A 25,448-nucleotide genomic window follows, 5' to 3' on the forward strand; every position below is an offset into this window, starting at 1 on the left:
GTTGTATTCTTTATCTTCATTTCAAAAAGTTTTGCAACAGACTAGAGATTAAGGAGAAGACATGGAGGGGTGGGAAGAACTATATCCTGTAATAGAGGGGGATGAACCTGTCAACCCAGGGCAGAGAAGATGCAGATATGAACCACTTCCCTTTAAAGTTCTAACCCAGCCTAAGGACTCTGTTCATAAATATGGGCCCATAGCACCTTTTGTTATCTTGCAACTTGAAACAATGTCATGGAAAATTTTGTATCCCAATGATCAGAAAGCATTCCCATGGGCAATATTGACTACAGGGATTATTCTGGATGACAGAATTTTTAGAACAGATTCGGTTGATTGCTGCTCATGTTGCTCCAGGAGAAGCATGAAGTCATATTTTGAGCAACTTAGTGGCACTGGAGCTCATGCAGACACTGAAGATCAAATTAATGTAAAATGAATTACTGAAGAGACATATCTCCAAATATCCTAATGTTCCAGAACAGAATGGAGGAGGATTCCTGTAGAAAAGGGTGAAAAGGAAAGCTTTGCCCAAATAACACGAAAAACTGGGGAGCCCTTCACTGATTTTGTTGGTCACTTACAGAATGCTGTAGCTAAGGCCATGAGAAATGTAGGAGATATAGATAGAATATTAAAGACTTTGTTATAGGAAAACTGTAATGCAGATTGTGCAGAGCAATGATTGGACTAAAAAGAGATTGTACCATAGAAGAAATGATTCAGAGGTGTGGTAGAGTAGGTTCACAAGTATATCAAACTGAGTTGATATCAGAATATGTGATTGCTGCTTAAAAAAAGCACCAAAAAGGAATTGTTATAATTGTGATAAACCAGGACACTTTAAGAAAGACCTTTATTCCCAAAGAAAGAAAGGTGATGGGGGTTGACCTAATACACCATGTCCAAAATGCAAAACAATGGGACATTGGGCTTCAGAATACAGGAATCAGGGAAATGGGATCAGGGGCTCTCAGGGGGCCCAGAAACCAACCTGGGGAATGACAGCTGAAGTAGGGACAGATATAAATCAGGAATGGAGGAATAGGTATGCAGTTTTAGATGCCAAGGGACAATCACAGTAATAAAACTGAGGAACAATGATTATTATCGCCTACCCCCTCATGCCCATTCAGCAATATCAAAGAAAAAACAACTAAAAATCTTCCACTACCCTGGTATTCATTATCTATCCCAGTCATACAAATATATGAGGAAGTGCCTGTGTCTGTAACTACGATTAACACTGACAATATTGAAACATATCTTAACTAGGTACCATGTATAGCTCAAGGAATAGTCATTCCATCTGAACTTAAAGTGAAAACAAAAGATAATTGTGAATTAGCCCCACAGATGGGTGCAAATTCAGAGGCTGTTGTACAAACTTATTTTACAAAGCCTATCACACTCACTCAGCTGATACCAATCCTTACTTTGAATAACCAACAGTTTGAAGGATTAATAGACACTGGAGCTGACAGGACTACGGTGGCTGCTTCTGAATGGCCCCCTTGGTGGGCTATGACTTTAAAGGCTAGCAATAGAATGGCAGGAGTAGAAGACAGTAGCAGGCTTTCATGTTCTCTGAACTGGTAAATTGGCAAAAAAGATAAAAAAATAGGAACCATTTTTCCTTTAATAATAAATGGCTTACATATTAGCTTATGGGGTAGGGATATAGTACATCAATTTGGGATGAAAATTGCCATAGATTTTTTTACAGGGGTCATTGCTGTTGTGGCTTGCACTGCTCCAAAAATGACTTGGACTACTAACACACCAGTATGGATGGAGCAATGGCCCCTGACCAAAGAAAAAACAGCCACTCTACATCAATTAATACAAGAACAATTCAAATTAGGACACATTGAGGAAACAAACAGCCCATGGAACTCCACTGTATTTATTATAAAGAAAAAATCTGGCAAATGGAGAATGTCAACAGATTTGAGATAAGTAAACTCAGTCTAGAAAAACATGGGTTCTTTACAGGCAGGTTTGCCATCCGTAAACATGATCCCTGGGGAATGGCCTTTATGGATAATAGAAATTAAAGGTTGCTTTTACTCTATCCCTCTTCATGCTGAGGACAGGGAGGTTTGTGTGAGGATGTTTTATATAACCAGCCAAAATATTGAGCATCATAAAAAGGGCCTGTATTGTTCTTTGGGTGTACATCTCAGGTTGTGTGTTCAGAAGTAATGAGGGCATCACAGAATCCTGTAATCTCTAATCAGCCAGTGAGGAAGATAGTGAGGATCACAGATAGACTCAAGTCTCAAAAACCCCAGATGAGGGGGCCATCCCCCAAAATGGCTTACCAGCTTTTATTTTCTATAGGAAAGGTTCCATCTCTGATGTGTGTCAGTGATGTTTCAGTTTTTAAGTTCTCAAAGATTAACCAAAGGTGGTGGCTATGTGTAAGCAGACCATTCATCTATATTCTCGTCCCTCAGGATGCAGAAATTGTTTGCCGTTAGTCCTAAGGACTAAAAAGTTACAAGAGACTCATCTATCTACCAAATCTTTGGGTTTTTTATATATGTTTATTGAGCTGTTCATTTTCCAATTTAGATTTTCTCTTCTGTATAAGTTGTTTTCATTGGGAACTGTAAAGAAAAAAAAAAACTTATGTCTCCACAGCCTTCAGTTTATCATCTCATTATATTTTGTAACTTTTCTCACATTCTTTCTGACAATGTCATTGGTACCAAAGTGAAATATCAGAAATAAATAGTAATAATCCACTTCAATATGTCCTGGTTATAACTTGGCCATGTGGCTCAGGAAAATAATAAACAACTATTCTATTATTATCAGGGTGAGAAAAAATTGTCTCTGTACTCCTGGTAATGGATTCACGAGCTAAAACTATTCTTCCTTCCGTCTCTGACTCTTATAGCACAATTGATCACATGATAACTTTTCTGGAGGAGAAAGACTGGATAGCAGAGTAAAAGAGAATCTAAGTGGGAAGGCAACAAGCATCTATTAAATACTCACTGTGTGCTGGGAATTGTGCCAAGGACTTTACTGATGTTATTTCACTTTATTCTCATAACAGCCCTGAAAAGTAAGTGCTATTATTTTCCCTATTCTATAATTGAGGATTCTGTGGCAAGCAGTAACTTGTCAAGGATCATACAGCTAGTGTTTGCCAGTATTTTAATTCAGTACACTATCTACTACATTACTTAGCTGCCTTTAGGATAACAGTCACATTTTCTTTTTACATTTTTGAAGATATTTGTTTTCCATTTTGTTGTTCTATGCCTGTGATTTGTTCTCATTTTTATTTTTCTTTTGATTCTATTGTGATTTTAGCTTATTTGCTATTTTATTGATTTGATTTTCTACTCTTTTTAATCAAATTAGTCAAGTGTTCATCAATTTCATTAGTTTTTGTTTTTAAAACCAAATGTTAGATTTATTTGTCAATTTATGGGGAGTTCCAATTTATTCATTTTCCTTCTAAACTTTTATGTCTCCTCTTTTCTGCTTTACATTTGTTGATTTTCTAATTTTAATGCATATTTATTGTAAAGGGCAGAACTCTGGAGAAGTACACCTGAAACAAGGTGTTAACTTAGAGGAATTGATAAGACAGTGGTTATCTAGTTTAGCATGGTGATTTACGATTTACAATTCTCTAGTTCAGTATGATTGATTTAATGTTACAACAAGGTATTAAGTCAATGGAATTAAGATAATGATTCTGTAGTTTACAGGTACTTAGTATAGTTCAACAAGTTGACATCCATGTTGATGTACTTGTAATAGAATATATACGAGCCAACAAGGACTGGAAAACATTCCCTATTCACCAGCCTTGTGGTGGCTCTCCTGCATTTCCTGAACTGAAACCAAGACCCAGATGAAGGAGGCAGACTGTGAAGGAGACAATAAAGAGTTTTGGACTTTTTCCCTGACTAGTCTCATGGTGATTATTCTGCTGAAAACAAGGCTGGTCCCGAGACCTCCCTAAAGCAAACCAGAACATTACAATTCATTGACCTCTTATTTTTCTATTTGGTTAATGTATGATCATAAGGATATTATTTTTCCCTAATGGCTGAATTAACTGCATCCCAAAATTTTGATAAGTTGTTTAAACCTAGAACAATCAGCCTTCCCAATCAAAGGGCATCCCTTCAATTTCCAATTCTTCACTACAAAAGTACTGTTTTTGTAAAATGGGGCCTTTTTCTTTTTCATCTCTATGTGGTTGGTTATTTTTGGCCTTTATTCTCAAAGATCAAAATGACATGACTGTTAGAGTGGGGTTATGATGTGTCCAACTATGGCTGATTGAACCAATACCAACTCAGAATGGTCTACCACAGATCAGATGGAAATAATCCTTATGATCATTTGGGGTAGATTCCCTAACTTGGCACATCTCACAGCTTTTCTTTTTTGAGCTAATTCAGTTCTGCTTTCAGTGTGTGCATATTGCACATAGCAATAGTGTGCAGAATCAACTTTGCAGAAATTTTTGTACAATTTTAGCATTTTGACCCCAGGGTGGCATCCCCACTTGCAATGGTAATTGGGCCAGAGTTGCCCATTTTTAAGGCACCTTTTCTGGCCCCTCCCTTATACCTGGAGTGGTGAGCATGATACTTAGAAGCCTGTTCAGATACTCAGGGGGTTGCTGAAACCCACTGCTGCTTCCAGCAAGATCATCCTATAGTCTGGTCCCACATGGGCTTGACCCACATGGGACTATGACATAAGCTGTTAAATAAATATTTTCTACTCAAGCCAGTGGCCTTCATGTGTAACCTCCATGCCCATTCCTAACCCTTGATATGTATTCATTATTCTTGTATTTTACAAGTTTTCTCTCTTTGTGTGTACAAGCACTTGTGTGCTTTCTCCCATATAATAAACTGTGGAAGAGTATACTCAGTGAACTCCACGTGGTATATATGTGAGGAAAACAGGAATCTTTTCTCAATAATTAATTCTTTAAGACATTGGATAAAAAAATCTTTTTAAAACTAATCTGCCTGAGGATTGGTTACTAAAAATAACTACTTTAGTAGGAACTAACAAATTCCGTTTTTGTGAGGTGTTGACCCATACCTCATAGCCATGCCTTGAATCATAAAGAGATTTTGATGGGGAAAATATAAATAAGAAGTGATTCTCCAGATGTTACACATTTTTGCCATTAAATTTCACTTTATTTGATTTAGCCTAGTATCCGAGCCTCTTTCTAAATTCATTGGGTTGAATCTCATAAAATGAAATTAAATATAAAATCTTAGACCTGGAATCTAAAATGATATTACATGAATTTAGCAGTGAAGCATGAAACAACTGTGTCCAGAAAGAAAGGAGTGTGTCTAGAAAACATGTGTGTGTGTGTGGGGGGGTATTATGGATCGTAAACTTCAAAATAAATTGGCAAGGTCATAAGTCAAGCAAAACCAGTTTCTGAGAAAAACATCATAGGGAGTTTGACTGAAACAGCTACCAATTTACAAGGTAAGTTTCCTTAAATGAGATCAGGAAGAACAGAAAACTGAGCCAGAAAAAAAAAAAAAAAAAAAAAAAAAAAAAAAAAAAACATTAACCACTTTCTCTTGATTTGTTGTACAAATCAGAGCCCAAAAGCCGAGTCTACTCATTTTAGCTAAAAAATAAATATTATGATCCAATAATGTGTAAATGACAGAAGGCATCCTTAAGTCACACAAGCAGAGTCATTGCAGAGAAATCCCTGACTTTGTCTATAGCATGGAAGGAGTCACGTCTTGGGCTCTTCTCAGGTGAGAATAAGATGGCATAAAGTCCTTGTGTTTCTCTCCAGGTCCCTCAGGCTCAGACTGAAATTCTTCTGCTCACCACATCAAGAACATGATTCCTATGGATATTTTCCTGAGCATTGTCTTCTTGGCCCAGACAGAAATCAGGGTTCAGGGAAACCTCTTCCTATTTCATCTCTTCAGCTTCTTGTTCTTCACTGGTCAGAGGTTGAGGCCCATAGATCTCATTCTCACCCAGCTGACTTTGGCCAAGTCTTTGGTACTTCTCTCCAAGGGCTTCCTTCAGGGATTGGTAACTTTGGGTGTGAAGAATTTTCTGGATGATATTAGCTGTAAAATTATATTCTACCTTCATAGAGTAGGTCGGGGGCTTTCCCTCAGCATAACTTGCCTCCTGAGTGGTTTGCAGGCTGTTGGAATCTTTACAAAGTGTTAAGACATTTCTTTACAAAGTGTTAAGACATTGGAGTTGATTTGATCTTAGAAGAAGATATTTTGGGCCAGAACTTGAAACTAGGTACTAAGTGGAACTGATTGAACAATGCTTGTGTTCACACCTTTAGAGAGCTCATAAATATCTAAGTACTCAATGGAGTTCACAGTTTGGGAGATTCAGGGTCTAGAAAGAGATATCTGAATTCACAGCTTCCTTAGGGCCAGAGGGCATGCTGGGAGATATCCCACAATCCCACTCTTGGAGAAGTAGCATAAATAGAGCACTCTGGGAGATACAGAAGACTACTCGCCTCATTTGGAGATTGAGAAGCCACGAGTGGGAGTTGAGCTGGAGGCTGAAGAAAGCAGACGCAGAAGCCAAGGACAAAGCTGCAAGAGCTCAAACAGAGAGATAGGTCTCTGAACTAACCAGGCTAATTTGGAAGGAGAAATAAACGTTTGCATTTTTACCAGCTGGCTGCGATTTTGGAGTAATTATTTATTTCAACTGAGACTAAGGCTGCCTCCAGGAAAACCACCACAGCAGGCCATCATCATCTTTCCCCAGAACCCTAGATTCACAAAACTTAAAACTAGAATCCTAAAATACATAATCCCTTCTATTTTCCTCTGCTGAATTTTCCCCATGCTGCAAAATATTATTATACTTGAAAAACTTAAAGGACCAAGAGCACTAGAAACATCTCAGAAACAAAAGAATGCAGGTTATGATCAATTACTGTGACTCCTATTAGTGTCCCGCTTTATGCAGTTGTGTTCTCCCTGCCTGATGCTGTGTGTATGACCTTCATCAGCTTTACCAATGGCTACAAGCTTTACCTCTTGTACAAACACAAGAGCGTCCAACAGCTTTACTCTGACAGATTTCTCCCCAGATACTAGAACCACCCCAATGATCCTCCTGCTGGTGAGTACCTTTGTCACTTTTTATTTGCTCAATTCGATCTTGGCAGCATTTAAGCCCTCAAGGACACCTAGACCTTGGCTGCTGCTTAGCTCTGCTTTCTGAGCTTCCTGTTTCCCAATGGTTAGCCCTTTTGTGCTGATTAGCAATGACTCACAAATCCTGAAGTACTATAGGGCTGATCATGGGAGGAAAAGTCCTCATAATGAACCTGACTACAGTAATACCCAGTCCCTAATTTTGTTCAGCATAGATTTTTGGCCGTTTGCAAGCAACATTACCCCTGTGAAACTTGAGACTGAGCTCGATTTTCCAGAATTGCCTCCAGCACTCTGTTAAATTGATAGTTTTTTTTCTGTTTTAAAAAACCTATTTAATTTGTTTTTAACACACATTGCTTTGTGAATCCTGTTGGGAGAGCAAAATCAGTGTAAAAGGGAAAACCATGAGTCCACTTTAATTGATAGAAATGCTTTTCAACCTGAAAATACCTGAAGGTTATCAGGAATTCCTGAGCTGTGCTTTACTTAAGGCCTTTTTTTGGGAGCTCATACCATGTGAGACAATGACCAACCAAAATACTTCAAATAGACGTTTCTCATAGTCAGAACAGAAAGCGGTTGATTCTATTTCTGCAGGAATGGGGTATCACCTCAATTAGTGCAGTCTAGCAAAGGGAGGCAAAATATAGGAGATGGAGCAGGATTTTTTACATTCTGGACTGAGCAATTTTACCACACAGTGGACTCCAGATATCCTGGATTTTCTATCAGGGATCACAATATGTCATAAGAACCCATTCCACTTAAGAATAGTAACTATACATTACAAAACTTGCTGATGTGGCAAAGTGGTTCGTGTAAGACTAAGGAAGGGCACAAGTGGGAGAGAATTTCTGGAATTTCTGCCTTAAACTATGGCACTCCTCTGAGGGTCAGCTTTCTGAAAAGGCCTCACTTCCCCATGAACCCACCTGATACAATTCAGCAAGACAAGGTGAAAATGGAAACCCTTCTTTGGACACCAATCTTGGGATTTCAGAGAAAAACTCCAATCTTTTTTCCGACCTTTATACAAAGTATAAAATTGCAATATCTAATGAGATCTGTGTTGTAGGAAGAGGCCCTCCCTCATTCATTATATTCACATGTTTCATATGCAGCAAGATTTCTACACAAAGGATGAGATCCAGCCTTTCTGCAAACACGTTTTGTATAATGTTTCTTTCTAGTGTGAATATTGTGATTTCTAGTGACCCAAATCTTGTAGGTAAGGGCAAGTATTCTTTCTACACATTTGTAAGTCTTCTCTCCACTCAGTATCCTCACATGTAAACTCAGAATTGAACCTGGGCTAAAGACCTTCCTGTTCCAAGTCCATAGGAGATTTGTTCCAAGCAGAAAATCCATGCTGATTAACAAGGTCTATCCTCCATTTTTATGCCTTTTTTCCATGATTTCAATCTTCTAGGAATTTTCTGGAGGCAATTCAGGGATGAAGTAAGCCTGATGTTTTTCCACGTGGATTATATGAATGAGGCTTTACATCTAGTATGGGATCTGGGATCTTCCATGTCTAGTCAGGAACAAATATCTATTAAAACCTGTACCATGATCCAGATACTCAAAAGTTTTTCTCTAAGGTGCATTCTCTATTGTTAAGCAAGATTTGAGCTTTGCCTGAAGGTTTGCATATTCATGAGAATTATGTCCAATGTGGATTTTCTCATGCTTACCAAGATTTTTGCACTGTGAGAAAATCTTTCCAAAGTCATTACCTTCATAAGGCTGATCTCCAGTGTGGATTCTCTGATGGGAAGTAAGATGGCTGCGCCATGTGAAAGTTTTTCCACAGTCATTACATTCATAAGGCTTCTCTCCAGTGTGAATTCTCTGATGGGAAGTAAGATTGCTGCGTTGTGTGAAAGCTTTTCCACAGTCATTACATTCATAAGGCTTCTCTCCAGTGTGAATTCTCTGATGAGAAGTAAGACTGCTGCGCTGTGTGAAAGCCTTTCCACATTCATTACATTCATAAGGCTTCTCTCCAGTGTGGATTCTCTGATGTACATCAAGGGAGGAGCGATCTATGAAAGCCTTTCCACATTCATTACATTCATAAGGCTTCTCTCCAGTATGGATTCTCTGATGTACTTCAAGGTAGGAGCGATATATGAAAGCCTTTCTACATTGCTTACATTCATAAGGCTTCTCTCCAGTGTGGATTCTCTGATGGACAGCAAGACGGGAATGATATATGAAGGCCTTTCCACAGTCATTACATTCATAAGGCTTCTCTCCAGTATGGATTCTCTGATGATCAGCAAGACTGGAGCGATATGTGAAAGCCTTTCCACATTCATTACATTTATAAAGCTTCTCTCCAGTGTGGATTCTGTGATGGACAGCAAGTTTAGAATTGCATCTGAAACTCTTTCCACACTGATTACATTCATAAGGTTTTTCTCCAGTGTGAATTCTCTGATGGACAGCAAGACTGGAGCAATCTGTGAAAGCCTTTCCACATTCATTACATTTATAAAGCTTCTCTCCAGTGTGGATTCTGTGATGGACAGCAAGTTTAGAATTGCATCTGAAACTCTTTCCACACTGATTACATTCATAAGGTTTTTCTCCAGTGTGGATTCTCTGATGGACAGCAAGACTGGAATGATAGGTGAAAGTCTTTCCACATTCGTTACATTCATAAGGCTTCTCTCCAGTGTGGATTCTCTGATGTGCATCAAGGGAAGAGAGCTTTGTGAAAGCCTTTCCACATTCATTACATTCATAAGGCTTCTCTCCAGTGTGGATTCTCTGATGTTGAGCCAAGTTGGAATAACACTGGAAATCCTTTCCACATTGATTACATATATAAGATTGTTTTTCTGTGTGAATTCTCTCTTGTTTAACAGGAGTAGATCGCTCTCTCAGAGTCTTTCCATGTTTCTTACATTCATAAGGTTTCTCTCCAGCATGGATTCTCTGATGCTTGGCAAGAGAAGAGAGTACAAGACAAGCTTTATCACATTCATGACACTCAGGTGTTTTCTTTTTAGGATGTATATTTTTATCTTTAGCAACACTGGAACTCTTTCTTAGAGTTTTTTTGTGTGTATTCCACTCACAATGTTCCTTTCCAGTAAGGATTCTTTTCTGCTTAGCAAGAACAACCCTGTATTCACGATATTGAAAAAAGTCTTTCCATGAGATCATTTTCAGATTTGCACTCATCTCCTTCATATCAAACCACGTGTCTGCATCTGAAAGAAACAAACACACAAATATATCCTCTAATCCTGGATGACAATAAAATCATTGACTTTTAATTTCTCCAGGCAAAACGTTTTCAAACTGAAATGGACAGATTCAATCATTTTTGAATGCTATTAGCTCACACTAATAAAGTGTTGCAATTAAGACAGAGTTCCACACACAGTACAATGACATTGGACCCCCACAACAAAGCTGAGACAAAGGCAAGTTAAAGGTTCTCATAATTTAGAAACCAGGCTATGAGCTCTGAATGGCTGAGTAATCTGATCCAAATCCCTACAACAGAGATTAAACTGAAAACTGGAAACAGGCTTCTCAATCCATTGCACTAGACAGATTTCCTCCATTTTACTTCCAATCCTTTCTTTCAAACTCAGCCTCAGGCACCATCTAGCTCTGCACCTCTGGGAATGTGCTTCTTTGCCTTAGTTTTCCTGTTAAGGTAATAATTGTACACACTTCCCAGGTTGTTGGGAGCATCAAATGAGATAAAACCTATAAAACTCTTGGCACACAATAGGCACCATATGATTGTTAACTACTATTGTTGTCACTATGATTTTGATTCTCTCCACCTCAACTCTTCCTTCATAAACTTCCCTTCCCCTTTCTCTTTATATACAAATGTCTGTTAAACATGATGCATTTCCATAAAAAAAAAAAAAAAAATCCACTTTCCTTTGCCTGGATTAGCTAAGAATAATTTCAAAAACTGTTGCTTATTTTCAAGCCCTCTTCAAGTTTTTATGCCGGATTTAAAATTTCTTGACAGCCTCTCTTTGTATACGCAGGGCTTAATGCAATACATAGAACAGAACATGTGCTTAATTGATGTTTATTGATTGATTGACATTATCCAGGGCTGATCATATGGTCCAACCTCACCTCAGTGCTTGCATGCTGGTCTCTCTGAGGTGCCAAATCTGTTTCTATTTCTGTCTCCTCCCCTCTCTCACCTATAAACAAATCCCATAGTGAAGATAACAAGGGCCTAGGGCTCCTATTCTGGTTATGGAAAAACCACAAGTCTTTCCCTCCATATCCCTAACCTAAGGGAAGCTGTCAGTTATGTAATGAGTGACTGGATTTAAGTGAGGGAAGGCTGCACAAGGTCACCAGCGTCACTTTCCCCCAGAAAGCAATCTGGGTCTAGTGGCCAGTTATAGATCAGGCTTACTGGGAATGGCTCTGGATGCAGATGGCCAGGGGAGACCTGGGCCTTCTTAAGGTAACAGGTCTCCTGTGCTTGAGGCTGCCCCCACCCAGTGATTAAAGCTAGGGAGCCATGGAGACAAAGGATCTCCTCCCTCACCTGGGCTAAAAAAAAAAATCTCAATAAATAAAAAGGAATGAATGAATGACTCTGGGAAGAAGCTCAGGGTTTTGGGCCAAAGCACAAATGATTGCAATTTACACTCAGTCTAAGTCAATGAGGACCCAAAGACCAAATGGGTTTGGCAAGGGATCTTTGGGAGATTAATGAGAATCAGACTGGTTTTGATTTAAGGTTTGTTCCTTAAGAAAGAAATTGGGGTAGCTAAGTGGCACAGTGGATAAAGTACCAGCCTTGAAGCTAAGAGGACCCAAGTTCAAATATGGCTTTAGACACTTAATACTTCCTAGCTGTGTGTACTTGGGCAAGTCACTTAACCCCAATTTTGGAAGGAAGGAAAGAATGGAGGGAGAGAGGGAAGAGAGATAAAAGGAGGAAGGAGGGAAGGAGAGAGAGAGAGGAAGGAAGGAAGGGAAGGAAGAAAGGAGGAAGAGAGGGAGGGAGGGAGGGAGGAAGGAAGACAAATAAAAAGAAATCTATCCAGGGGTAGTTTAGTGGCGAAGAAAGAAAGGGGGAAGGAGGGAATGCTTTTAAGACTATCTGTAGATAGGGGTTATGACATTCTAGGTGAACAGAGGTAAGGAAGGAAAGAAGAAAAGAAAGAAGGAAACAGGCAAGAAAGGAAGAAGAGAGAGGAGAGAAAGCACAGGGAGGAAGGGAAGGAAGGAGGCAGAAAAGGAGACTCCCAACTAATCGTTTCCAGCTTGTGGCCTGCTTTCCTCAGAGGTTGTTGATTGTCCTATCTATCTGTGCTTAACTGTAGACTACATGGGGGAGTTGGCAGAGGATGAAAAAGGGGAAAAGAATAAAGTAAAAGCGCACAGCAGAAACAAAATAAAAACTACAAGAAACCAAAAAGCGATGGATGGGTCTGAATACAATATCTTTCATTTATGATTTATGGAAATTTATTATTAGATTTTGAATCCTCCCTTATGTTCTGCTGAATATAAAACATTTTTAAAAATTGTTCTTTTCTGCATTTTTCTATTTTATTTTTGGTTTTGAGTAAATATCAAAAGAGTAAAAATAAATGCTTTTTGGCTTAAGGAACACCTAAGAAAAGTATTAGACATCCCAAGCCCTCTTTCTTTGGTTGTAGATTGTTGGACGGCCCCAAATTTCCAACAAAGACTTCCACTAGAATCATTGATTCTTCATTAGAAAGGAACTGAAAGGCCATGGAGTCCAACCTCCTCATTTTACAGATGAAGAGACTGAGGTTCAGAGATTCAGAGAAGTGTGCTCAAGATCTCCCTATCCCAAGAGTCTGAAATGGGATTCCAAGCCAGTTTCCCAAGCCCATCGCATGAAGAACACTCCTGGGACGGCAGTCTGCACCTCAGCTTGAAACTCACTCACCAGAACAGGAGTTCCTCAGGCCTCCTCTTTCCACATGGGAGATGAAATCTTCTCTGGGAACTGGAAGTCCTGGGGAGGGGGAAGATAGTTGGTGTGAGCCTTGAAACTTGTCATTATTTTTCATTGCAATAGGGCCGAGGTGCAAGGCCCATTGGGTAGTTCCAAGGAGAGCTCAAAGATGGTTCTCAGGGTGCTGATTTCCAGGGGAAGAGGGCAGAGGGGAAAGGACGCCATGGAAGCAATCTGGAATCAGAAAATCCCTCTTGTGCTGCCTCCTTCAAAGCAGGATGACCACATCCCATAGTTTCTATTTTCCAGCTTCCAGGAAGCCCCAAGTTTAAATTGGGATTTAGACACATCCTGGCTATGAGACTCTGGGCAAGTAATTTCATCTGTTTGCTTCAGCCTCCAGACCTACAAAATGGGGATAAATATGGTCGCCCAAAATAAAGGATTCTGGTGCAGATCGAGTATGAAAATGTCCATGAAGGAAGCTCTGAGCACAAGGCCTGGATCCCAGCAAATGTATGTAAAGAACTCCTTCCTTCCCTTTCTCTCCCTATATCTGTACAGGGGGATGTATGAAGGAGGAACAGGGGCCCATTTGCTGTGCTAGGAATTTGTGAGTTACACCAGGGGCAGTGAGGTAACGATGTATTTTTTTTTACCCAAAAGAACATTGCAAAGGAAAAAGGTTCCCCTGAAGAGGAAGGGGGTTCTTTATCCTATCCCATGTTCAGTGAAAAGGGGCAGGATCAGTTTTCAGAAGGTTTGCAGACAAAACTGCTGGGTTCCCATCCTACAATGCAAAGACCAGTCATAGAAGAACCAGGCAGCAGGAGGACCCTGTCTCTTGGGGACAGGAGGCAGCCCTTGGGCCTTTCTGAGAATTGGTAAAAGCGTGAAACTCTGCACCCTAGGGAGGGGACGGTGACAATCCTTTTGATGTAGTTCCAGAGTTCCAAGGGAAGCGCTCCTTACCCAGGGAGAGCAAGTTCTCAGCATTCTCCAGCATGACCTCCTTGTGCAGCTCTTTCTGATCTGGGTCCAACAGACCCCACTCCTCTGGGCTGAAGTCCACAGCCACATCCTTGAAGGTCACCAGCTCCTAGAACACCAACATCCAGAGGACTTAAGAGTTGAAGTATGCTTCATAACTGACCTAAACTAATGCTCCTCAATGTACAAAAGGGACCTGAAGCATGGAGGAGGGATCTGCCCAAACGTGACAGCCCTTCCAGGATTCAGAGCCAGAAGTGAAACCAAAGTCCCCCAAAGACCAGTGCAATATAGAGAAACACATCTTATATTTTCTGGTGGAATAAAATTGAAAAATGTCTTACTAGGAAATGGTACTGCCTGTGCAATCGGGAAAGTTATCTCTCTCTATCAGAGAGAGATGAGGATGTTTGGAGGTGAAATCAGATAGTGCTACATTAAGAAAATGGCATGAAGTGTTTGTGTGAAGCTAGCAAGTCTTATGTGTTATAGAGCTAAAACATTTCCATGATCACTGAGCAGAAAAAATGATCTTGTGAATTTTCCAAAAGCCAGAAATTGTCTTATTCAGATGAAAACACTATCCTCCCTCCCCCAATAATATTTTATTTTTCCAAATGCAAGTACAGATAGTTTTCAACATTCATTTTTGTAGGATTTTGCGTTCCAAATTTGAGAATCACACACTTCTTAATGGAGCTGGGCCAATGGTCATCAATTTACAAAAGCAAATTGAAACAGAGAGAAGGGATTTACCCAAAGGTCACATCCTGCATGAGAACACTTGGAGGCACAGTCATGCAAAGGCCTCCCTTCTACACTGTGTAGAGCTGGTGTGGACACAGCTGTTGACATGTTGTCTTCCATGTTGGAATGGAAGTTTCTTGAGGGCAGGGATTGATTTTTCCTTCTTTGCATGTCCTCTATAATCCCACAGAGCCTCTTCCCTTTCTAAATATCTGTTGCTTTGACCCAAGCAATAGTAAAGGGAGAAAGAGACTCTGAGGCAGGAGGTTGTATCTCACAGGTGTATCTTGACAAGGTGAGGGCTGTGTCCTCTTGCTAGATCTTTTCCCAGGTGGCAGCACAAACTCCATTTGTATCTCTTCTGCAGATCCACCTATGCAGTACTCAGTGGGCTAGGCACGGGTAATCCCAGAGGAGAGTAAATATAAATGGCCAGCTTCGAGTCCATAGGAATAAGGATGCGGAGAAAAGTAGAGAAAGGCAGAGATGTAGAGAGATCCAGACATGCAGAAAGAGAGAGGCAGAGACATACAGCCACCTGTTTTTGCTTCCTGATAACCCCTGCTGAGATTACCAATAAAGAAAGGCTGTTTAGCACCTTAAAATTTGCTGGTCTCCATGTCTATCTGGGGAAGATGGGTATGTATGGCCCTGGGGGTCAGTAGCCCCAATAGGAGGAAACAGGGTCTCAGGAGATAAAGAAAATAAAATGGAATAAAAGAAAACCTACCAGGAAGCAAAAAAACTTTGGACAACACCTGATCCATTTGTAACATTTATTATGTAGGTTTGTTTTTATCAAATCAGCTGTTATGTTCTGCTGGCTCCCTGAAATTTTTTTTCTTCTCTTATTTTGTATTTACGGTTAAAACAAATTATAGTAGGGGCTGCTAGAGGGCACAGCGGTTAGAGCACTGGCCCTGAAGTCAGGAGAACCTAAGTTCTAATCCTACTTCAGACACTTAACACTTCCTAGCTATGTAACCCTGGGCAAAGTCATTTAACTCCAACTGCCTTGGCCAAATATATATAAAATAACCACAAAAATGGTAAAGAGAAGGGATTCAGAGAGATTTAGGAAGATCTGTGTGGCCTGAGGCAACAGGAGCTGAGCAACAGCAGGAGGACAATGTCTGCTCTGCTTCCAGCCAGGGAAAGGACAAGAGCTGGGGAAGCTTCCAGGGTCCAGCTCCAGACAACAAGGCCAAAGGTTTCCGAGAAAGTCAGTGGCTACAGAAGGGAGCCTGACCACAGGACACAGAGACAGGCTAGAAGGGGTGTGTGTGTGTGTGTGTGTGTGTGTGTGTGTGTCTAGTAGGTAGATGGTACTTGACCAAAGCAAAGGCATGGTACCTAAATGACAGACACTAATTCGTGAAGTGGTCATCCTAGTCAGGGACTTATACTGAGGGAAAATTTAAACCAAATATGTAGGGGCAGCAACTGGGAAAGGAGTTAGTGCTTAAGAAGCCAAAGGGACAGTAAATCAGTCCAAAACCTAGCAGAGAGGAGGGCAGTGTTGTTCTTATTGCATTCACTTTCCTGCCCATTTTTGTAAAGGATCCACAGATAAGAGAAATGGCCCACCTCACAGACCATCCTCCCAGATCTATGGAAATGCCCTCTTGGGCTGATGTGGCCACATATGTGGGTAGAATACACTCACCTGGGGTGGGGGTCTGCAGCTCTCAGGGGCCATTCCCTCTGGCTTCAGGCTCCCTGCTTGGGCCAGGCCTTGGTCCTCGGCAGGCTGTTGGGAGGGGATGATTATAACTGAAAAGATATCATTCCCTTCTTTTCCTGGACAGGGGGCAAGCCTACAGGAAATTACAGAGGGTGAGGTTCCAGGGGAGTTACTAAGCCCATAGCCCTGTCCTTAGGGCAGATACCTTAACCAATAAGGGGAGGAAGCCTGAAAGGAGGGTCAGGTTGAAAAATGAAAATGGTGGAGTCAAGATGGGAGAGAACAGGCAGGATATTGCCTGAACTCTCTCCAATTTCCTATGAAATAACTTTCAATTAAGAATGACGTGAAAGGACCTACAAGAAAATGGGGAGAAACAATTTTCCAGCCTTAGATAATTGAGAAAGACTGAAGGAAAGATCTGTCTCATCTGGGTAAAAGGGAAACAGAGCCCCAGCACAGATCAACAACTGAGGCCCCGTGGTCTCTGGTAAGCCAAGATTCGGAAGGTAATTAATTAAACTGGTTCAGGGGAGGAGAGAGTGGTGAGGTGCAAAGTCACCAGCCTCACCTCTTCCTCCAGAGCCACCTGGCTCCAGTGGCCAGATATAGATCAGAATGACCGGAGATGATCCTGGAAGTAGTGGAGACCTTGACCTTAAGGAAAGCCCTCAGTCTGAAGGAGGCAACATCCATTGAGTGATTAAAGTTGGGGAAGAAATGAAGGCAAGAATGTTCTCTTTTACCCAGTCAAAAACAATAAGGCTGGGAGGGGAAAGTCCCCAGGGATAATGGCCACAGGGGCAGTCAGGAGTTTACATAGAAGGGACAGGGAATAAGATGGCTCTGGGAGGATGGTATAAACTTGAAGATGAGCTCACCTTCTCTTACTCCTACTGTTCTGATTCCCTTCCTCTCCCCCACTTTCCTACAGATCCAAGAGGCAGGAGGGATTTGAGGCCCCAGATGGGATGAGAATGTGTAGAACCTCAATGTCCCCTGAGTCAGAAATCTCCCTGCCAGTGATACTCAGTCCTCCCAGCATCCCTTCTCCCCAAGAGACATATTATCTAGACAATAAACTGACTGAGGGATAAAGTAAGGATATAAGGGCTCTGAGATGGAGCCCCAGGGAAAGACCGAGGAAGCCTAAGGCTGAGAGACAATCTATTCTGGGATTCAGCCCCCAGGACCTATGGTGGGGGAAGGGGCAGGGAACTGGGAAGCCTGGGTAAAAAGGAAGAAATTTAAGTGTCCAGAAGTGATTTAGATCGGTAGTTGAATCTAGAAAAACAGGATGGCTGAGTCCTGAAATCTAAGCAGAAGATGGGGGAAGGTTCCCAAGACTCTTGGGTAGATTTTAGGCTTAAAATCCTGAAAGGGAATGTGTCAACAATGAGCCACATGCCTGGGAAGGAGCCCAAGATGTGCAGGTCCAGAGAAGTTCGCCCAGGAAACAGCTTCATTTCCTGCAACCAAGAAGGGTTCCTGGGAGCAGAAAGGCAGAGCCTGTTAAATCTCATAAGAAATCATGTCTGAAGGGACACATTCAATTCATCAAACAGGAGCTGGAGGAAGAACAAGGACACCTGGGTCCACAAGTGGGGCTGAACGTGGGATGCCTGGGTTACTATGGGGAAATCCTGCCTTTGAGCAAATATGACCCCATGGTAAGCTTGAGGAAGAGGGAGACATTAAATATTTGTGAAGTGTTTGGGAACCTGAAAAAGAGGTAGGGGCCAAGAATTCATTAAGTAGCCAGACCTGGAAGTGAATTGTTCTGAGAGATGGGGAAGCCACTGGCCATCAGAGCAGATAAGAAGTGTGAATGCTTATGCAAGGGCAGCCAGCAGAAGGCAGGACTTGTGAGGAGCCCTGGTCACACCTACCTGGGTCCTACCCCAGCAGGGAAGGTTTGCAGTAAGTAGAAAATGGCAGATCCAAGAGAATGCCCAGAGATCCAAGCCTTCCTGCTTCCCATTAACTTATTCCAGAAATGTCCTGGGAGACTCAAGAGCCCCAAGCAGCCTCGCCCCTGAAGCCTGGAGGGTGGGACCTCACTCCCAAAATCACCCAGGGTGATGACCTCTGAATGGGGCCTGCCTCTCCTCTCCCAGCCCTGCCCATCATCACATGGCCAATGGTCATTGGAAAGGCTCTTCTCCAGCCCTAGGACTCTTATTTCACCTGGCCACTTACCCACCAGGCTGCTGATCCCATGAGCTCCTCCTCCCCCAGGCTTCCATCCACCTGATGTTTTGTTGGAGGAAGGATTCAGGATTTTTATCTTGCCACAGGACTTGGCAGAGCACTGCCTCCCTTACATCCCATTCAAACACAAATCAAGACATCTCCTTTTTACTATTGTCCTCTTCTAGAACAAAACATCATCATCAACAGAAATTTCTTAGATTAAGAAAAATGAAAACTTTCTAGAAGCCTTCCCACAGTGCAACCATTATGATTTTCATGTTAGTCAATTTCATATTATATTTGTAATGCATATTTTAAATAATATTCCTAATAAATATACTAATAATTTAGATTTCTCAGAGCTGCCTTTTCTGGGTAAGGAAGCAGGACTCACAATGCAAAGTAAAATGATCAAACATTCTGATAATGTATATTCTTGTGCTGTACTGTACTTATGGACAATCAGTGAATTGACTGGAAAACTACAGAAAACTGGTCTTATCACAGAACTCTGCGCTTTGGAGAGGGGGTGATCACAACCCTCAAGAATCAAACCAATCCCATTACAGTTGTATTGTCTTCCATTGGGAAATGAATCAAACTCGGGGAATGATTGTATTTTTATTATTATTATTATAGCTTTTTATTTACAAGAATCATGGGTAATTTTTCAGCATTGACAATTACAAAACCTTTTGTTCCAATTTTTCCCCTCCTTCCCCCTACCCTGTCCCCCAGATGGCAGGTAGACTAATATTATTATTAACCAGAAAACAAGACAAAAAATACTGCAGAAATATTTGGGGTTTCACAAAACCCAGCAGTTTCTGCTCTGAAAGACCATTGGTCTGATTACATTAAATTTCATAGAAGAAAAGAATTGCAGTTGCATCCACAATAATTTACCCAGAAAGTTGAATATAATCTGGAATGAAGGGAAAAAATGGAGTTTTGATAAATTGAAAAGCCTTCAAGTATTTGTAATAAAAAGGGTAGAACTCAATGGAAAATTTAATATAAAAGATGCAGAAAAACAGGAGAACATTAAAGACTACTTCTAAAGCACTCCTTAAGGCCAACTATTTAATTATAGATGTGAAAATGTTATCAATGTAACTGTAGATAGTAGATAGACTCAGACAAGAGGCTGAATCTTGTATGATGGGGTAGGAAAAGGTGAAAGGGAACAATTATAAAAATTGGGCAAGAGGAAGAACTAATACTGAGAAAGCAGGTGGGGAGGAGGTTGGAGAGCTGGTAATATTGCAACTTCATTCTCTGAATTTCCCAGGAAACAATATATACATTCAGAAGGATGTAGAAGCTTCTCAATATATAGAGGTGAGAAAACTGGAGGATGGGGTGGGAGAGGGACTTTTAGCTGGATGGGATGGGGAGTGGGAGAGAAAATCAAGTGACAGGGAGAGGGTAAAATACGGCTTGAGAAAGAATGGTGAGTAAATATAATATGGAAGGACAATCACTTGTTTGGATGGGAAGTTTAAAGTGGCTCTTTGTGATAGCAAACACCTGGAAATTGCAGTGATCCCCCTTCATTCCATATATATTTTAAATTTAAAATTCCATTATTAGAAATTAGAGAGAATTGGTCTTGCAGTACTAAGAATCCTGAGACTGGATTCAAGAAAGGTGGATTTCAAATCCATCCTCATACTCTTACTAGTTGTGTGTCCCAGGGCACATTACTTCATAGATGTGTGCCTCAGTTTCCCCAATTATTAATAGGGAAAATGATAGGACCAAACTCACAGGTATGTTGTGGGGCTCAAATGAGAAAATATTTATATACTTAGTACAGTACCTGCCACATAGTAAGTATGTATAGATTATCCCTTTCCCTTCTTTTCCCACTAACTGTGCTGGGATTTGAGGGGAAAAGGAATGAAGTATAAGGAAAAAGTTCTTACACCGGGCAGCATTAGGAACAAGGAGGGCCAATTTATGCTTGATAACAAGAAGACCTTTCTAAAGTCTAGACCTGTCCCAACAAGGAAGGGGTTGCTTTGACAGGGAAAGGGTTCCCTTCACTGTCCAACTTCAAGAAAAGGTTGCAGGGGCAGTTTTCAGAGCCTTTGTAGACAAAATTCCCATCTGGTTAGAAGTTAGACTAGATGTCACGGCTCAGATTAACTCCTATTAAGCAAGTCTTTAATGCTGTATTGCTTTTTGACCATTGCAGAAACAAGACACTGACCAAGATCTAACACTCTATACTGAGATAAGGTCACAATGAGTTCTTGATTCAGATACAGTGGACAATGCTATAAACAAATTAGGAGAACAAGGATAGTCTGCCTCTCAGATCTGGGGAGAAGGAGGACATTTCTGGCCAAAGAAGAACTACAGCATATTATCAAATACAAAATGGATAATTCTAATTATATTGAATTAAAAAGGTTTTGCACAAACAAAAGAGCAGCAGTGCTGGCCAGAGATTATGCTGGGCTGTGGCTGTGGAGAAGGAGGAATGAGCACTTGCTGGGAAAGTACTTTAGGGAGCAAAAACATTTCTGGAATAGCAGTTGAGGAACCCTACATGTGACTTAGGTGAGAACTGCTGCTGAGGTTGAGCCCCTGGACAAAATTCAGAACATAACAGTAAGGAGGAGCTGAGGGTTAAGGCAGCATGACCCAGAGCTCAGAAAGCAAACTTGACAATAATAATGATCATTATTATAAGGTGCTAAAAATAAAATAAAACCAAATGAAAATTCAAGATGAATAAGCAAAGGAAAGAGAACCTCACAATAGCTATTTTTCTATAAAAGAAGTTCATGGTTAATATCCAGAAAATAGTTTGGTTAAAAAACTAGCCATTCCTGTCCCAAAGGGTAACATCAAAGGTACACAACAAGCCCGAAAGGAGTTCCTGCAAGAACATAAAAAGGAATTCAAAAATTAAATAAGAGATCAAGGAAATATTCAGAAAGGAATTGAAGGCAATCCAAGAAATTATGAAAAGAAAGTTAAGCAGTTTGAAAGAGGTAATAAAAAAGTTCTTGAAAAATAGAAAAGGAATCGAATGACATTATGAGACACCAAAAAATAATTAAACTAGAAAAAATAGAAGAGAATCTGAAACGTCTTGTTAGAAAAACTGGAGAACAGATCAAGGTGACACAATATAAGAATTGTCGGACTACCTAAAAGTTATTATTTAAAGAATAGTCTGGATACAATATTTCAAGATATTATGAAAGAAAATTGCCCTGAAGTTCTAGAATAAGCAGACAAAAGGGGAAAGAACAAAATGTACTGTTCACCAACTGAAGAGATCACCTGAGGAAACCTTACAAGAACATCCTAGCAAAATTTCCCAATTCCCAGATTAAGCAGAAAATACTGCAATCCAACCAGAAAAGAAGACAGACTCCAAAACTGCAGAAATAGTCAGGATTTCACAAAACCCAGTAGTTTCAACTCTAAAAGACCATAAGTTTTATTACATTAAATTTCAAAGAACCAAAGACCTGAAGTTGCATCCTAAATAATTTACCCAGAAATCTGGAATATGGAATGAGGGGGAAAATAGACATATGACAAACTGAAAAACTTCCATGTATTTGTACCAAAAAGACCAGGACTCAATGGAAAATTTAATATAAAAGATCCAGAAAAAAGGAAACATTAAAGACCAATCCCAAGGCCCTCATGAAGGACAATCAATTATTTACTTATATATGAGAAAATGTCATCAGTATAAACTAGGTAGTTTCAAAGGTCGGGACTAAAATGTCTATGACGGGGCAGGAAAAAGTAAAAGGAAACAATTACAAAAATGGGGCGAGAGTAAGAACTAATACTAGAAGGGGGCGAAGGGGGTGGAGAGCTAGTAACACCGTAACCTTCCTCTCTGAATTCAGGAGGAAACAATGTATGCATCGGGAAGGATGTAGAAACCTTGTAATTATATAACAAACACTGGGGATGCAAGGACGACTCTGGATGGAGGCACCAGGGGAAGCTGGGGAAGCCTGAGATCTAACCGGGGGAGGGAGGGGGCAGATGAGATGAAGTTTCAGGGCTTTAAGAGAGGAGGCAGGAAGCAGGAGGAAAGGAGAGCCCGAGTAAGATCTGGGAGACAGAAATTCTGACACAGCTCAGGGTGAGGAGATCAGAGACACTGCAGGGGCAGAAGGCTTCGGGGGGACACGGATCCCGGAAAGCAGCATGACTGTGCCCTCAGGTCTTCCTAGGAGCTGGGGAGGTTGCCTGGACCCTCTGGTAGAGCTTAGGCTTGGAGACAGGGAGCCAGGGCCTGGGGTCTGATCGGGCAGCAGCCCAAGAGCCTGGGAGATGGGGGGAGGAGGGGACAGAGGCAGAGCCAGGCAGGAGTTTTGGGGCCCGCGTCCAGAGCGGGTCTCAGGGCAGGCAGAATCCTTGAATCTATCAGGGGCCTAAGTCGGAAGATAGAAGCTCCACGTTTCTAACCAGGATCCAGGAACAAGGCGGGACTCCTGGGTCCTTAGAGAAGGTCTAAAATTGGGGAAATGTGAATCGGTGATAAATCCAGGGCCGATAACATCTGACGTTTGGGAAGTACTGGGGTGGGAAAAGAAGGGATGGCGAAAGGAGGCGGGGGAGCAGGGGAGGGAGGGAGGGCTGGGAAGGGAGGGCTTGTCCAATAGCCGAGTCTGGTTGAGCAGCACGTTCCTGGTGCTGCTGAAGGTCAGATGATCCCCCATTAGCAAAGACAAAGGCAAGTAGCAAAAGCTCAGAGGTGGGCAGGGAGGTGGGGGTAGACATGCTGCGGGATGAACGGACCTACCTGGGACCTGCACCTACAGAGCTGCCTTGCAGGAGGCAGAGAGATCTCAAGTCCAGAAGTCCCAGTTTCCAACCAGCTCTCTGGAGGAGATTGCTCCTGGACACAAGAGTACTCAGCTTAGCCAGCCCCTGAGACTTCCCAAAATGAGCTGTCTCCTTTTCTGACGCCCAAGAGCAGGATCTCAGGCCCTGAGCTGCTTCCCCGCCCCAAACCCCGCCCTCCATCACGTGAAATGTCTTCACCACTGGAGAGGCCCAACGTCTGGCCTGGACTCCTCCCAGGCTTCCAAACTCCACCCCAAGGGCTCATATTCCACCTGGGGCACCACCCACCAGCCTGTTCCGCTCTGAGATCTCCTCCTCTCCCCAGGCTGCCTCCTTTCCCCACTTTCATTCCTAGCTTTGGGGCTCCCTCCTTCCTCTGGAGCGGAAAGGGAGGCAGGATAAATCCTGGACAGCAGCCGAACAGAAAGTAGTGGGTCCCACATTTGAGGTCCTGACTGCAACTCGACTTTGGGAACCTTGGGGATTCAATTTACCTTCAAGTGTTAATCCAGTTTCGATTGGATTTTCTCCTAATCTAAATTAGAAAGAGGGCTCCCTTAAAGTCAAACTTGTTCTTCCATCCCATTATTAGGGATGTTTGAGCCTCTACAGGGAGATCACTAAAAATTTGACATTGAGGTCATATGATTAGGAGCTGTAGGAAAAAACATTCAGCACAACTGGATCAGAATGACTCCATTCTACTCTGAAGGCAGCAAGTCCACAGGGTCAAATGGTCAGAAGGATCAAGTGATTTTTCTATGGAAGAGAATTCAGAAATGCATTGATGTCGTTTCACTGGCAATTTTTCTTCCTGTTTTAAAATGAAAAAACTTATAATTTGAAAAGACAGAAGCGAAAACCGAGGGTATTCCAGCCATGAATGGGATGCTACATGCAAAAAGACAGGCAGGAAATTTGAGTTTCCTATGAGGAATAGGAAGAAAACTGATTTGACTGGATAGTGGTGTGTGGAGGAGAATAATATATAATAAAGTCAGAAAGGTAACCTAAAACTAAGTTGTAAAGAGCTTTAAGTGTTAAACAGAAATTTGTATTTGAATCATAAAGTAATAGGGAGCCACAGAGTTTATTGAGTGAGGGAGAAACATGGTCATATTTGTATTTTAGGGAAATCTTTTTGACAGGTGTGTGGAAGATGGATTAGAGAAGGGAGAAATCTGAGGCAAAATTGATGAGTGTTTGTACTAGAATAGTGGCTATGTGAGTAGAGAAAAGGGAACAAATGTATTTTTCTGTTACATGAGGAAAACACAGGGTGCATCTGAAATAATTTTCAATTATAACATTTGAGGGTTTTCAAATTATCTTGGTACAGGTTTAAGACCCTTTTTGTCTTTTTTTCTAGGCTTCCCCTGATGTCACATTTTTCCCATCTATGAACCCTCCTCTTGCTTGAACCCTTGTAGTTATCGATTATCCCTTCACTCTACTTCCCAACATACATATAGAATCAATTATGTCTTTGAATCCCAAAAATCTTTGGCAAGTGTGTGTAGTAGGTCATTTCCTTCCAGGTCTCTACGCTCATCTCTTTCATAGTTTGACTGAAAATTGTTAAGCAGTAGGATATATAACTGGAGGAAATTGTAGGATCACTTTTTATATAACTTATTTTTAAAATGGGGTACATTCTCATAAGGATGAGATAGTTCTTAGCATCATTCTATCTAGGGGAAATCAAATAGTTTGAGTGGCCTCTTAAGATTTCTTCCAGCCTTGTGTCTGAAAATTATTGTGAAAACTTCATGGCCTGTCAAATAAAACATGAAAGAAATTGGAATAAAAATAAATAAAATGAAAACCTTATTTATATTATTTTTATATTTCTAATCTTATATTGGCATTTGGGGAAACCACA

General features: G+C 41.2%; 1 protein-coding gene and 1 pseudogene across 1 annotated transcript; one reads left to right on the forward strand and one right to left on the reverse strand.

The window, feature by feature from the left end:
• The first annotated feature begins 6,681 nt into the window (after positions 1 to 6,681).
• Positions 6,682 to 7,479, forward strand: LOC116422733 (annotated as a pseudogene).
• On the reverse strand, positions 6,691 to 23,735 carry LOC105750263 (zinc finger protein 883-like). The gene is made up of 5 exons (XM_031964043.1): positions 23,523 to 23,735; positions 16,523 to 16,606; positions 14,092 to 14,218; positions 13,111 to 13,179; positions 6,691 to 10,402 (listed from the first exon to the last, which is right to left on the reverse strand). The coding sequence occupies exons 2-5, from the start codon at positions 16,553 to 16,555 to the stop codon at positions 8,778 to 8,780; spliced, it is 1,854 nt and encodes a 617-aa protein (XP_031819903.1). The 5' UTR covers positions 16,556 to 16,606; positions 23,523 to 23,735; the 3' UTR covers positions 6,691 to 8,777.
• Positions 23,736 to 25,448: the final 1,713 nt, after the last annotated feature.

This window comes from Sarcophilus harrisii, chromosome 3 (genome assembly GCF_902635505.1).
Source record: "Sarcophilus harrisii chromosome 3, mSarHar1.11, whole genome shotgun sequence".
NCBI classification, from domain to species: Eukaryota; Metazoa; Chordata; class Mammalia; order Dasyuromorphia; family Dasyuridae; genus Sarcophilus; species Sarcophilus harrisii.